General features: G+C 44.1%; 1 protein-coding gene across 1 annotated transcript in view; it reads right to left on the minus strand.

The window, feature by feature from the left end:
* Nucleotides 1-1,020: 1,020 nt before the first annotated feature.
* RSPO3 (R-spondin 3) overlaps nt 1,021-16,387 on the minus strand; it is a 65,429-nt gene continuing 50,062 nt past the window's right edge. Inside the window, exon 5 of the mRNA XM_064447344.1 lies at nt 1,021-2,072. Coding sequence (XP_064303414.1) covers nt 1,879-2,072 — 194 coding nt within the window. The 3' untranslated portion in view covers nt 1,021-1,878. The remainder of the gene's footprint in view (nt 2,073-16,387) is intronic.

The raw sequence follows: 16,387 nt of genomic DNA on the forward strand, positions 1-16,387 counted from the left end.
AAGGTGGGAAGATGCTGGTGGAAGAAGATCACTGCTGCTGCCAGGATCGGTAGTGGGAGACTGACACCAGCTCACTCTGGAGGAAGGTGTATGTGATGGAGCTGGGAGCCCTCAGATAGCCACCCCCAATCCAGTTGCCGACTGTTAAGTGCCTCTCACAGGCATTCAGCAGACCCTGCTTTTCTCTGTCAGCCATTCAGACTTCGTTGTATGTGATGAGTGTTACATGTGTACGATACTCATCTCTGTAAAATTCACCGCTTAGGTCTTCTCACCAGCAAAACTATAATATATGCATATATTCAGGGCCTGGTTACAGAAAATTTTGACTAATTCTCATGAAAGTTGGAGGCAAGCCGTGGGAGCCTTAAGCACTGATGTTACTAGACTACTGCATCTATATACGAATCAAGAAACAAAGTTCTTACAAAGCAAAATATAGGAAACTATTCTGCATCACTGTCTGGATGATTAGGATATTCCTCCAAAAGTCATAACAGTAACAAATAGGGACAGGAACTGACTGGGAAGGCTCGCCTGCCATGTTTTCTGGTCCACGCACCACACTGGGCAGGCTGTTGTCCCTGTGACAACTGCCCTTGGGGGAAGCACGGCAATGAAACCCATACTGTGAATCATGTTGGTTCCTCAATGTGTTTCTGCAAAGGGTAAATCCATTTCTGAGTAGAGAGTCAGTGTGTAGCATCGCCCATGCTTCAGTCATGGGTCACTCCAGCCACTAATATAGCCAGAATGGTACCAAGGGGTTTGGTTCATCCCCTGAGCAGCGGAGACTTTCACCTCTGCTGTGTCAGAGAGAAGGACTGGAACAGGAATTGGACATCAGTAAAAGTGGACATTAGTCTGTAATTTCTATCCTTCAGTAGATTTATCATCTCTTTCACTAGATGCACATTGTGAATATAAGTTGTGTCCTTTTCTGTCTGCGAAGCTATGAAATTATCATCTCCCCCACTAGAAAAGGTGACACCATCACTGTGAAAAACACATACTTACATGTTCTATATTTCTGTCTTTTATTAACTCAACATTGTCTCCTACAAATACGATTTGTCATTCACCAGAAGATTTGAAATGTAGACTTAAGTTACACATAGGTATAAAAAGCATAAAACAGCACACACTGTACCACTGTTTAGACCAGAAAACATTGTGTTGTCCCACAGATAAGAGCGCTATTCAAGCTCACTCCATCGCCTTCTGCCTCAGGGATTCAGTCTTCAAAGCTGCAGATGCTTCTGCTTCTTCCCTCTCGGCTTGTGAAGCCCTGCTGCCTCACCCCTAGTGTTTCTCACCTGCGACTGGAGCACGGACCAGGGAACCACAGGGCAATCCCATCCTCCTCCACCAGAGGTTATAAAACCTTGGGTTCCTACTGGCTCTTCAGAAACGTTTTCCTCCTTCTCTTAATATTTATGTACAATATATGAAGGGATACGATTTGCGTCTTAGATTTAGACATATCTCTTGCCTCATACTTAAACAATAACTTGAAAAATATTTTACAAAGAAAAAGAACATTGTTCATCTGAATGTCATTCATTATTATATCGCTATATTTTTATACCCTATTATTTATATATACAAAATTTCTTAATTGCCTTTTACAGATGCATGGAAGCATATAATATAACAGTTTTAAAGTATTCCATTTTTAGACTTTTTTTTCTTGGCTCATGTCAATCTCTTTAATAAACTATGGTTGCTTGGAGAATATAGGAAGTATTTGGAATGTTGTTTAAAGTTTAATAATAACTGGTAGCATTGTCCATTTGCGGCCTGAACGGTTGAAGTACCTGTCAGGGCGATCTGGTAGAGATAGCAGCATCATAAGACTTAAACAATCACGGTGAGCTGTTAATGTGCAGTGTCAACGGGTGCCAGGTTCTGTTCTTTATTTGGGACTTTTCTTTTCTTCGGCTGCGTTTTGCTGTTGTTTTCCCTCTGCTCTCGGTTTTGTCTTCGGGCTGCTCGCCCTTTGCTTTCTTGTCTTGTCTCCTTGCTTTCGTCTTTGTTGGACTTTTTTCTTTTCTCCTCCCTATTTTTTTTCCCTGAAATAAAAATGATGGCACATTAGAAGATTTGCTCAGGCTGTTGCAATTTCTGACTCCCTCTGCCATAGCCTGTAAAATCAGCCCTGGATTAGCACCTCCTGTTAGAAGCTGGACACTAGTACTACTGTTTGGAAATGCCCAACTCTCCACCAAACTTCTAAATTCAGCCACTGGACGAACACCTCCCATCAGTCTGACTCTAAGCAAAGAGCTGAGAACTCCCTGGAGGAGTCCCGCTGCTTTAGAACTGGTATACATATCTCACACACTCATAGCCTGTCTCCCACAGCCAGGGGTGCAGCTCCATGGACTCCACCAAAACACAGCTGGTTTGGGGACATCTATGGCTGAAGCCAGGTAGCATTAACTATTGACTGATCTAAATTTATCTTGGGCTGGGACCCAGAGCATATGGTGAGAGGAAATTAGCCATCATGTTACTCCCCTTTACTGCCAACGTTCAGCATCTACGACTTTTAAAAATCCCTCTGCCCTCCCTTAACTCCAACCACACCCACAAGCAGGGGATTCATGTATTGCAACATGAATCCCACGACAAAATGCCAGCTGCAGCACAGGTATGTGACCCTCTTCAGACTAAAAAGTGGTGTTCCAAGTCTCAAGTCAAGCTTTAGACCATTGGTACAAAATCAGGTATGCAAGTACTTTATTGCTTTAAACACTTAGGAAGGTAAGACGTTGAGGATTTTGTTACTGTTACAGACCTCTCCAATAAATCTTCCCATCCACTTAGGAACATTAAAACTTTGTGTATTGGCTGTGGAGACGATATTGCATAATGCATTTATGCTTGGACATAAGGAAGAAATTCTTTATACTGAGTGTGGTGAGGCACTGGAAGAGGTTGCCCAGAGAAGTTGTGGGTGCCTCATCATTGGGAGTGTTCAAGGCCAGGTTGGATGGGGTTTTGAGCAACTTGGTCTAGTGGAAGATGTCCCTGCCCATGGCAGGGGTGGGGGTTGGAGTAGGTGATCTTCAAAGGTCCTTTCACACCCAAACCATTCTGTGATTCTATTATTCTATTCCTTCTATTTGCTTTACAAACCAATGCAGGTATGACATGGAATCAAACTTGCATGTACACACAAGCCTAAAACAGATTACATTTTTTTCTGTGTGGAACAGGTTCATCTACTGAGCTATGCAGCCAAAATTCTCCTGTGGTTAGATGAATCCCAATAATGTCTTCAAAAGCAACCTTGCTGGAGACTTTCATGGTACAATGTCATACTGACCTGTATGCCTGCTTACATGGAGAAATTTCTGGACAAGTATTGAAAAGCATCTGGCCAGACTCTGTTTTATGATGTCCTGGTAGTGACAGTACTGAAAATAATCTACTCCTCTTTGTTACAGCAAAAATGCTTTTTACTTTTACATATCAGCAGAGGTAATCCAGGCTTTCTTGCACCAGTACTGGGGGAGTTAGACAAACCTGGCAACAGCTGTTGCTGTTGAGGGTGCTGAATGCAGGGAATTGTGCCCATTCCAGACTTAAAACCAGATCTCAGTGGTTTTGGTGCCTCGATGGGCTCTGTGGGATTAGGTCACAGTGGGGGAATAGGCGCAGAGGCAGTAACTTTGTTCTGAGAACAGATGACCATCCAAGGAGGAGTAGGACAGATAAAGGCAGAGAGATTCAGAGCAGGTGAAGAGAAGGCAGAAAGCAGGGACTAAGACTAAGATGTGAGGATATGCTGTATCCTCTTCTTGTTGTGTAGCTCTATGGGCTTATTCTACAGCTTTTCCATTCCTTACCATCACTGCCTGAGATTAGAGAGCAAGGGAAGGTCTAGATACGTAAGTCAAGCAGGGACAAACATCTGCCTTTCTCATCTGTTGTTTCTGAAACATGCAGTACAGCTTGAAATGTAAAATGGCTCCTCAAATTTTAGGTAATCAGTCAGAGATTACCCCACTATACGCCCACATACCTGCAGGTGCCCTCTCTGAATTTGTCAATGCCATCTAGGATGCACAGAGGTGAGCAGGGGAGACCTGCAGAATGGGTGTGTGAGGCTCAGTGAGAGCTACCACCACTGGGAGAGCTGGGAGATGTCCATGCAGAAGTGAGTGTGCATCTTACCCAGCTGTACTGCTGTCTCTTCCTAATGGTTAACGACTGTATGGAATTTCATTCCAGTGGTTTGTAAATACAGTTGGCCCAAGATGAAGTGTTATTGGAATGGAAACTGTCCAGACATTCAGTGTTTGACATGGTTCACTTGGTGATTAGCCAAAATCCTTCAGCTGTGACTTCCTCACCACAATTCTTTAAGGATGCTGGAATGACATTTAATGGTTTCCCTTTCAGTCATGGATCAGACTGTATGTATTTATATGTATGTGTGTGAATATACTAAGAACACCCTACCTCTGTCTAGCTAGAGACTTACCTAGGCATGGCTTCACTGTTTTAATCAGGCTGGTGTCATAAAGGACAAGCAAAACTCACCTCTGGAAAGTACTTAAAACTCAGTCCTAATTCTCTTCTACTCTGAGGATAACTAGTTTGTAGTCCTCTGTGCAATGTTATACAAGGTTTAATGCCATCACCTCCGTGCTGTTGCCATTTGTGAAAATATCTGCCCTCTAGACCTGTGCTGTTCTGATGATGCAATAAACCATAGAAGGGTTATCTTTGCTGGTTCTTTAGCTCCTTTCACCACAGTTTTAAAAAGTGGGAGTTTTTATATAACATATAAAATGTTGTAATGTTACTTCCAGTCAGTCCTTGGTTCAGTTTAGACCCAAGGGAAGATTCTACCCACAGTTATCTGCTAACATTGGGGTGTAGCTGGAGCCGCATTCTTGTGTGCATCTCTCTTCCTGTTCATATCCCTGCTCTCTTCTTCCCAGAGGCTCATTCTTGAATATTTTTCCTTCTTAGTACTACTTGCTGAAGCCTACTTCATAACAGCACATTGAACTGGACACCAAAAGTTGTGGCAATGCATTGGAAATTTGAGCATTTGGGTAGCTGTGAAATAGAAAGTGCAAGAATGACATGGGCTGTTATGTTTACAAGTTCATCTCTGAAATACTTTCCATTTGAAGAAGAAGAAAAGGCAAGAACAGCATTAAAACTGAAGCTTGTTGAAGAAGTAAACAATGTAGTAATAGAACTTTGAAGAAAATCGTCTCCCAGATTTTCAATTTCCCCTGTGAAGAATGTTGTTGTTAGAAAATGCTTCTGTGTTTAAGGACATAACATTGTACGCATATATAGAATCATAAAGGTTGGAAAAGACCTCTAGGATCATCAAGTCCAACCACCAACCCAACACCACCTTGCCTCCTAAACCACGCCCTGAAGTGCCACGTCTACACAGTTTTTGAACACCTCCAGGGATGGTGACTCCACCACCTCTCTGGGCAGCCTGTTCCAGGGCCTGACCACTCTTTCAGTAAAGAAACTTTCCCTAATATCCAATCTAAACCTCCCCTGGTGCAGCTTGAAGCCATTTCCTTTCATCTTATCGCTCATTACTTGGGAGAAGAGACCAACCCCCGCCTCACAACAACCTCCTTTCAGGTAGTTGTAGAGAGCGATAAGGTCTCCCCACAGCCTCCTCTTCTCCACACTAAACAACCCCAGCTCCCTCAGCCACTCTCTTAAGACTTGTTCTCCAGACCCTTCACCAGCTTTGTTGCCCTTCTCTGGACATGCTCCAGCACCTCAATGTCCTTCTTGTAGTGAGGGGCCCAAAACTGAACACATTATTCAAGGTGCGGCCTCACCAGTGCCCAGTACAGGGGCACGATCACTTCCCTGCTCCTGCTGGCCACACTCTTCCTAATACAAGCCAGGATGCCGTTGGCCGCCTTGGCCACGTGAGCACACTGCTGGCTCATGTTTGGCTGGCTGTCAACCAGCACCCCCGAGTCCTTCTCTGCTGGGCAGCTCTCCAGCCACTCCTCCCCAAGCCTGTAGGGTTGCATGGGGTTGTTGTGACCCAAGCGCAGGACCCGGCACTTGGCCTTGCTAAACCTCACACAATGGACCTCGGCCCATCGATCCAGCCTGTCCAGGTCCCTCTGCAGAGCCTTCCTACCCTCGAGCAGATCGACACTCCCGCCCAGTTTGGTGTCGTCTGCGAATTTACTGAGAGCGCAACGTATCTATCAGCGCACGTATTTATTCACGTACCTACGCGTACGCACCAGCGCCGTCCCCCAGGGCGGTACCGCCTTTGCCGGAAGGTTCCGGCCCCCCCTCCCCGGGGGCGCGGCGCCGGTGCCGGCCGCCAGGGGGCGCCGCGGTGCCGCGCCGGCCGCTCCGCTCGGCGGGCGGGGGCGGGGGCGGGGGCGGGGGCGGGGGCTCGGGCGGGGGAGGCCGGCCAGGGGGAGGCCGGAGGCCGGGCCGGGGGAGGCCGGAGGCCCCGGGCCGCCCTCTGCGATGAGCGGCCCCGCAGGGCGGGAGGTTTCCTTCTGTCTGCCCTCGAGGTACTTTCCGAGGATTCAGGAACGAGCGCTTCCCGCCCGGCTCCCTGCCTCCGCGTTTTGCCCACTCTTCTCTCTTCTGACGTTGCTTTACGTTGCGCGCGTGGTGAGCTGTTTTTAGTATGCCAGGAAGAGGATATAAAAAAGGCAGCGCGTTGTGCCACGACACGGGAATATTGTGCTTTCCTAGTGGGTTACAGAATTCTTTTACAGTGATGCACTAATGCTACTAAAGCTTATGTCTTCCTATGGATTCGATAAAGCCTTTCAAAATAAATTAAAAAAAAAAAAAAAAAGAGTGTAAGTCTCTTTAAACAGGAGGTAGTAAAACATTTTCCAAGAGAATGTTTTGCTCATGAAGATGTGGATTCATGAGATTCTAAGAGTTCTGTGACATATCTGGCATTAAAACAGCCTTTATTCCAGAACCAAAACTTTGTATGGCCAGCTGTGCTGGAAGAATTAGTCTGTAGGCACTGTCCGGTGAAATTTCTTGTACGTAGGGGATACTTTACTACTTCTAACAACAACAACTTTGTATACTGAAGAAAATCTACAGACATGCTATAATTTTGAGAAGTGTAGCAGTTCAACTTAAATGCGGACATGAAATTAATTCAGAGAACAATATAATGACATTTCAAATCAGCTTAAAGGTGCTGAGTTCTTGTTAATCTAATTTATAGCCCCTGGTTGAAGAAACCCCTGTGTCTGTATTTATGCAACACATGTCTGAATACATCTTTAAGTATGCAAGCCAGAGTATTTCAGAGAAGTCTTTGCATTATTGCATCAGATGTGGTGTTTCCACTAGACCAATATCTGTATTTTATGGAGTAAATGCAGGAAGGATTGGTGATGACTTAGGAGAACTTGGCCCTTAAGAGTACCATGTGAAAGAGAGTTACTTAGTGAAGAAATCACAGCTGACATGGATTAACTACTGCAGGTTCCAGATTTAATCTACTTTAGGCATTGTCATTTAGTCCCACCCTGTTATATTCAGCTATAATTACTACAGGGAGCTCAGAGCAGCACATTTGTTCACTTCTCCCTTCTGTGGGCACTGAAACCCAAAACCACCATAGGAAGGCATAAAATCTAATTGTGCGAACTCCTTCACTTTTGGGAGGGGGGTGTCACAGAATAGGTCTTGTGGAAACCCTAGAGGGATGAGAATCTGGCATCGGGTATTTGGGGTAATCGTATTTCTTTTGGAGAGATCACTCTCGCAAATAAATTTACCCTGGGAGAGCAGAAGGAGCAAGAGAAGTCACAGAACCGCGCCTGGCGGGGTTGCAGGCACCGATGTAATAGGCCTCTATCTGGAAGGGTCCTGGCACTTCTACTGTGCATGTCACCACGGACCACAAAATCCTCCCCACTACAATGTAATAAGCTGAAGAGCTATAATAAAAGACCGCAAGCCACAGCTGTAACGTGCCACAGTGTTCTTTCACACCCCTCACAGCCTCAGCTGACCTCTCGGCACTCTTCCGGCTACTGGAGCACTGTCAGCACTGGTGCTCCAGTACCAGTGCTCCAACACCTCCATACGCCATGAGGTTTAGGAACAAAACTTGGGGGCTAAGTGCTACCACTCCATGTCACCCTCCTTCCCACCTATCCACACCCTTCTCAGAGGCTTTCTTCCATCCTCTTAGACTAAAAGTCCGTCACCCTTTCCTTATAATGTGACCTGGACAACAACAGCAGGGGCTCTGCCGAGCAGATACCAGTAAGAAGAGCACACCCCAGGCTCTAAAACCACTTATGACAGCTCTGTCTACAATACAGTCATGTCATATTATGCAAATGAGTAGATCACTCTCATTTTCAATAAAAGTGACACTTTTTTTTTCTGGAACACAGGCTGTAGCATTTTGCTCATGCTACTTGCCAAGATAACAAGCCTCCAAAACCCCAACTGCCCAGTGATGCAAAGGACATTGTCCTTTCATTCACAAGCTGTTAGTGGCTGATTCATCTGGTACATGCTTTTGAAGTTTAAACAGCATAACTTTCTCATCAGCAATCATTATTTTCCTTGTTTTAGTCACCCTATTTTATCAACACTAGATTTTCAGGTGACCAGAATGGTTAGGGTCAACAACTTCAGAATTAGGTGCTACATGGCTCGGTGCATTTCTGGCCTCACTCTTGAAAATGCACCAACCGCTGAAGTGAATCTAGGTAAAAATTCTAAAGGAACTGAGGTCCAAAGGTATTCAAGGAACAAATAATTTGGCCAAACATAGATTCTGCTGTTGAGATGCATGAGAACAGCCTTCCTGACTTCCGCATACCAGTCCAGAGGGATACAGGCCTTAAGATGTGTCATATCCACAGTCCTATGTGGTGATCTTAGATAACCCAAGACACCTCAAAAGACACTGATACCTATGGTTGAGCAACTGCGCTAGAGGACTTAGTGGATAACTTATGTGCCTATCTCCTTTTGCAAATGGAAATACTTCTCTAGATGCAGACTCTAGGTGATGTTGGAGCTTAAGACCTAAAGACTTAAAACCTAAGCGGTGTTTCCATGAGCTTTGGGGTCCTTGATCTTCATTTGCCCTGAAAAGAGGATCTGGAATACTAAATTGCATTCACTTGAAAAATGTGCTTATTTGTGTCATGTATGCTAGCCTGTCCTTGCAAGAAAAGGGTAGTGCTGCGGCAGACATGTTTGGGGGAATAAGAACATTGTGTCTAAGTACAGGAATAGATGAGGCCTGAACAACAGCCCTTTCCATAAAGCAGGCAGAGAGGAAAGAGAGGAGGCTAAGCAGATCAGCTGTGCTGAGACAGGAGGCATCAGGTTTTGCTGCTTTAGCACGTAAAGAGCAGGTTGTATCCCATTAGGGGTATGGGAAATAGGAAAGGATCATTTCTTCCATGGGCCCCTTGGGAAATGACACTGCTACACTCATGAGCTCCTAAGCAAGGCTTATGGAAAGTCCCTGGCTTAGCTGTCGTGTGATGATCTCTTTGCAATAGAAATGGGTTGGGTCTGCCATTCCTGTGCCACAGAAAAGACATTGCCAGTGCCTGAAAATACAAGAATATCACAGAATCACAGAGTGGTAGGGAGGGGTTGGAAGGGACCTCTGGAGATCATCTCGTCCAACCCCCCTGCTTGAGCAGGCACACCCAGAGCAGGGGGCACAGGACCCCATCCAGGCGGGTTTTGATTTTCTCCAGGGAAGGAGACTCCACAGCCTCCCTGGGCAGCCTGTGCCCCTGCTCTGGCACCCTCACAGGAAAGAAGTTTTTTTCTCATATTGAGGTGGAACTTCCTGTGTGCCAGCTTGTGCCCATTGCCCCTTGTCCTGTCATTGGGCACTATTGAAAATAGCCTAGTCCCATCATCCTGACACCCTCCTTTCAGATATTTATAGGTATTTATGAAATCCCCCCTCAGTCTTCTCCAGGCTGAAAAAGCCGGGTCTCTCAGCCTTTCTTCATAAGGGAGATATTCCAGTCCCTTCATCATCTTGGTAGCTCTCCGCTGGACTTGCTCCAGCAGTTCCACATACTACTTAAACTAGGGGGCCCAAATATCCTCCAGTCAAAGAAGCAGCCAGAGGAGGAGGATTTCTATGAGCTCTGTTTGCTGTTTGTGGAGACATTTACTGTTGTCTTGTCAAACCAGAGCCTTTATTTCCTTTGCACTTGTCTGTTGGGACTAATGTGCTAACAACAGCAATTTTATTATTACATGACAGTCTTCATCTTATAAGATTCCATAGCTTATAAACTTTGAACACAGCTTCAAAAGACAGGAAAGTAGTGGCTATTGAGCAGAGCAGAAAACCATTCCACATTGCTTAGGATGGGAAGTGACATACATCATGCTGGTAAATAGGAAAGTGGTGTTTTCTCACCAAGCTTGCTTTGAGAATTTTTAACAATGGTCTCTGAATGGGATTTGATTTTTACAGCTCCCCCAAGAGTTGCAAAAACGTAGGTGAGTGTCCAAATCCACCATAAAAGCCTTTTATAAGACTAACGGAATCAGATGCCAATACATAGATTGGTGATAGCAGTGGTTGGTACCAAAAAAACTTACCCTGTCGTTAGAGTGTCAGGATATTGGCAGAAATCTATAATAGTTTGTTTCCTTTCAGGCATCAATAATCCAAGCCCTCCCATTAGCCTGGATTGAGGTCATAAATATAGTCCTTTTTAGAGACTTAGTTCAGCTGGTTCAGGCTTTTGAGCAAACCAGAAATAAAAATGTGATGCTGCATTATGTCAGAGCTGCATGTTTAGTCTGCCTCTCTAGAAATAATCAAGAAAAGCTACACATGATAAGAGACAGATGCTAGTGCCTCAGCAGACATTTGAGCTCTTTCTAGTACAATAGTAAGAAGGAGAAAATACACATAGAAACTTCTTTCCTTAGTACTCAAATTTGTACTCAGAGTGCTCTGAAGGGAGGGATAAATGAGAGCAGCCATTTTCCTTGGCTTTGCTTAAGCCAATTTCATCAGTGTAACCTGCCAATTCAGAAGATACTCAAATGACCCCAATGTTTGGATGCATCCATAAGAATGCCTTTTTCCCTAAATGACCACAGCTTGGACTGGGCTATACCGATGATTGAGTACGGATCCTGGAGGGGATTTGTGAGTGCTGACTCTAACACTTGGGCCAGGAGTTCTCTCTTGGTACTAGAGGCCAGGGCCAGGAAACTTGAGCATCTTCCACCACTTCATTTGATGGTAGAGGTGCAACTATACACTCCCCCTGGAGCCCCCTCCTCACATCTCCTGAAGTTTCCCATTGTGCCAGGAAGGTGAGGGAAGATGAGGAGTCAACAGGATACACCTCTGTCCCTGCTCTGCACGGTTCACTTGTTGCCACTGCTCTAAGCTTGGTTTGTTTGTGTTCCTGCCTGGGGTGACACCTGTGCTGACAGGTGGACGGGAGCCCGTGCATGTCCCATAGGTAACCCAGGCCAGCCTGACGGATGGATCAACCAGTTGTCCGTAACTAACACGAAGGGGGACAGCAGCCCCTGACGGATCTACTCAGCAAATCCATCAGCCCAGAGCCAGGGTGCTATTACTTAAATTCACCGGAGGCCTGGTTCTTCCCTCTCTTGTACATGCTTAAACACACAGAGGTCACCAAGGTTGGTCTCTGGTGCAAACGAAGGGAATATTTGCTTTCAAGGATTCTTTTCAAAACAAAGTGTTGAAAAACAACTGTTTCTTTCTGTTTCATGTCTCCAATTTGCATGTACTATTTCAGCTGGCCAAAGCACTGATCTTCCCCTCTCTAGGTAGTGCCAATGTTTCCAAATACTTTTTCATCTTGATTAAAATGACAGGTCAGGTTTCTAAATTTCATACAGGTCAGGGAATCCAAAAGTGCCCTTTCAGAAAGGGTGACATGACATATCACTTTGGCCATCTCCATATGTTTCTCAAGAGTTTTTCTCACCTACTCAGAGGATACCTGGCAGTTCACCAGGTAAAGGGCAGCCTGTGGAGAAGGGGATTGGGATGACCAAGACTCTTGGGCTGCCTCTGAAAAAGGCTCAGGGAATTTTTATGCCAAAGTGATTCAGGGCTTAGCCCTAGGAAGCTCGGGAAGCTCAGGTGACCAAGATGCTGTCAAAGGGATCTCAGGTTTTCAGGCTCTCGACTCCTTGTCAGCCTGCCAGGTGGGTTTCCAAGGGCCAACCCAGTCACCAAGCCGACAGGTTATTAGGCAGAAACCTAACACAAAGGCAAAGTTGTTTCAAAAGCTGCCTACTTTCCTCTGGGGCTTCATTGAAATCAGCAAGTTTCTGGGAAATGTGATGACTTTGGTAATCTGGTATTTTACATTCCCTTGGAAAATTCAGCCCTATAAAATATTAAAAAAAGATTTCGAAGTAGGGGTCATGGAGGACATGCATAAAAAGACTTGAATGCAAATATTTTAACATTGCCCGTAAGTCTTCAATTTAAAATGAATCACAGATAGAAATTGTCCGTGTAAATTTTATCCAGGCTGTCTTGTCTTCTTTTTTTTTTTTCCAAGAATGTGATAAGTTTATTCTTTTTAAATCCCTCTGGGAATGAACTGTGCGTTTAGAGCTGTTTGTAGTAACACAGGCTCTGCACACTGAAATGAGCAGCTGGCTTTATGAGTAGCTTGAAGTGGAATGTGAGGAATGACTATGCCATGTGACGGTGCATCACTGGAGTCCGCTTCACTTAATATACTTTACAAACTGACCACCATGCAATTTAGATTGGACATGAATGAGGTTGGGTGGCCCAAAGGTTAGAGGAGGGCACCACCAAGTGCTAAGGAAAGCCTGTAACCCCTTAGCCACCCCACCAGGAAATCAGCCCTGTGTCCTGTCTAGCACCGTTCCTACCAGCAGTATACAATGGCAGTTCAGCAGAACTTGCTGTAGGCATGTTTTATTTTTCTGCTTGGTGTCTTAAGAGTGCCACAGCAGTGCTGGTAAATTGCTAGCGATCCTGGGCTTTACACTTCCAGGTGTGGTTGTGGGGTGTGCACAGCCCGTATGGCGGGGCTGGTTACAGGAGCCGAATTATAGGGCTGCAAAACGGTTCTAGGGAACCCGAAGCAAAAGTTCAGTGAATGATATTTTCTCTACTGCAATGTATTGCAAGAAGTCAAGACCTTCTCTAGCCTGTGAAAACTGGGACTGTGGGGACCAGGAGTCTCTCTTTCCAGCTGCCTCCTGCCCCCAGATGAAGAAGCCTGCTGTACACTAGTCAACTAATATGTTCATGCTTCTCTTTAAAACCAGGTAACTAATCACTTTCCTGCCTGCTCCAAGAACTTTCATGTTAGTCAAAAAGAGAAACTACTCACTATTTCTACAAATCTGTCACCTGCTCTTTCTAGCAACTCTGTAGGCACTATTCTATAATATCTGAGACCAACCCCGTAAATTAACATAAATACATAATAAAAATAACATAATAGAAACATAATTTTAAAAAAAATTTGCAAGGGTCTGTTACAAAGTGCTTAGAAACACTATAGACTGTCATACAGAAGTGTAGACATTTCTGTGGCAAGAAAACAGCAAACAGTTGGTGCATACATACTCTAGTAAGATACTAAAAGGAGCAGGATGCTTTGTACAAAGAATCCAGAGCAAATAGACCCTTACCCCAACCTCAACCATAAACTCTAAGAAGGTACTTAAAATTGTTCATGTGCTTTTGAAAATGTTACCTGAGATGTCTCTGTCCAGAAAGTTAATTTATGTGCCCTGAAAGAGTAAGTTGCTTTCAGTTAGAAAACAGAGGTTCCATCAGCCTGAATATGCCCTGTAGTATTTGGAGTAATTCACAGAGACTCTTCCATCTCCATATTGCATCTTCCACTGTGTCACATTTAAACTTAAGAGTTATCCATCATAGCTTTAGTTTGATTTAAGGCCACTGGCGTTAAAAATCCAGCAACATTAAATAGACTGTGGCTGGGCACATGGTCTTTTGTCTCAGTGATGAACCCTTTTTTTTCTTTGTAATACAGTCTTCATATGACTGCCTCAGGTTCCACAACTGTAAAATGGAGATGACAGTTCCTTAATTTTGGTAAGTGCTTTAGGATCTGTGGATGAAAACCACTACTGGTGCAAATCAAAGCCGCTGTAGTGGACAGAGAGATGACTCCTTACATCAGTTAATGTTTTGAAGGACCAAACATCATGCTTTAATCAAATAGAGGCTCAGGATCCTTCTTTACAGAGGATTGTTTCCTTGCTTATGCTTAAAGATAGCAAGGGCTGGATCACCCACTGGCATTCCCTCCCACCACCCACATCTGTACAAGAAATAAAGTCAGTTCTTCTGGATTTAAACTAAATCCTTCTGGTTTAGCAATGCACATTTCTACTTAAGCAATAAACATCTGTTGTCTGCCATTCATTAATATTAATTATAAATGGTCACTAGCTCATGGGATCCAAGTCCACCAGCTGAGATTTTTCCAACTCTGACCTTGTTAGTATTTGTATAAAAAGTGTTCAGAAGGGTCCTTCGAAGCTCGAAGCCAACAATAAGTGCAATTTGCAGAGTACAGCATTTAGATTATGCACTTAGAACAAGGGCAGTCAGAAAGGGTGATGGGGACAGGGGGGAGAGAGGGAAGGAGAGAGTACAGACCCTGAAACAGTGTTCCTTTAAATGCTTAAGAGTTTTAGACCTTTCTGCAGGCTAATGACAGGGAGAGGCATTGTCCATAATGAAACTGGCCCATCCATTAAACATTACTGTAAATGAAAGGTTGCATGAATTAAAGGTTGTTCATCTCATGTTTCAGGAATGTAGCTGTGTTTCATGTCTGAAGCCTGTTTTCCTTTTAAACGGAGTTCTTCAGATGACAAATGAGAGAGAGAATTTCAGAAAGCAAATGGGCAGAAGTAAATACATGCTTAAGAACAAAGCAGAGCCATAACTGTAGCTGTAAATCTTTATACTGGGGCTACTGTTTGCCATAGATATTGGGGAGGGTTAGCTTAGAACCAAGAAATTTCATTACTGGGTCATTTTGCTTATAAACCAAAAAAACCAATAGAAAAAGCCCGACAGTTAATTGTTAAATTCTAGCCGTCATATCACCTGTATGTGTTTCACTTATGGACCGCTGGTTAACTCTTTTGCTGCCATTTTGGATTTCAAGAAACTGAAAATAGAAAATATAGGAAATGCTTTTTCTGCATTTTGGATGGCCACTGCCTCTTTAAATGACATTTTTAATCTTTATTTATTTATTATCTTTAATCTTTAATTTCTTGCCACTCCAAAATTGCTTCAACAAAAATGACTGAAAAATAGGGGGGGTTTTGCATCAGTCCTTAAAATTAGCTCATTTTTTTCAGGACTAAGCATACAGAAATTTTACCCTCACGGGCCACATCTTCATCTGCTCTTAAAATATACGTAGCTTCATTGGCAGAGAGGTGCTAGCTTATATCTCTGGTGAATTAGTGTAACAAGTTATCTGAAATTTCCTGGAAGAAAATCCAGCCCTGTACTCTTCCTATAACAATGATTCAAAGCTGATGAATGCAAAGAGGAACATGAAAAGATGTCTCAGCAATGCAAGTGACTAAACTGGACAAAATGAAAGGAAAGTTGGTTTAAGTTACTTGACTCAGGCCCAAATAAAAGTCTGAGCTTGGTAAAGACAGCAGGAGGCCCTATATTGATGTCAATGGACAGAGATACTTGGATTTGTGCTCTGAAAATGTGCCTTACACTGTGTCTCTGTGGAAGCCTTACAGAAGGCAACAGGCAAGAAAAAATTTTGTGGAAATTCTGTAGCAATTTTAGAAATGCTTATCAAAGTGTTATCTAGTCCCTTACTAGGCTACAAAGCTGAACTACTATACTTAAACTGTCTCTGATGGATGTTTGTCTAACCTCCTTAAAAATCTTCCATGATGGAAATTCCCACAACCTCTCTCCTGATCTTTACAATTTCTGATAATAACGTTGGTTGATATCATCTCATTGGGAATGCTCTGAAGCTCCTTTGGACCTTTATGAGGGAAAGTTACGGCAATGAATGTTTTCTTTTTCAAAGTTATGAGGCGGGAACAGAGCTGAGAGGTGGCAGCCTGAGCAGACCAAAGGCTACATCAGGTGTCAGAGCTGGCAGGGAGAGTGGGCTGAGAAGAGGCAACAAGACTCGTGATGCAGAGACATGGGTGGGGAAAAGCAAACAGAGCTGCCTGGGTGGGGAAGAACAGACAAATATCCAGTAAGATGAGGAGAAACAGCAGCCAAAAAGTTCTCCTTGATTTAGCTTTGTTACAAAGGGATGCTGAAAATCCCTTCTTTATGGCTAGATCCAAAACA

Source organism: Phalacrocorax carbo, chromosome 3, assembly GCF_963921805.1.
Source record: "Phalacrocorax carbo chromosome 3, bPhaCar2.1, whole genome shotgun sequence".
In the NCBI taxonomy this organism is placed as follows: Eukaryota; Metazoa; Chordata; class Aves; order Suliformes; family Phalacrocoracidae; genus Phalacrocorax; species Phalacrocorax carbo.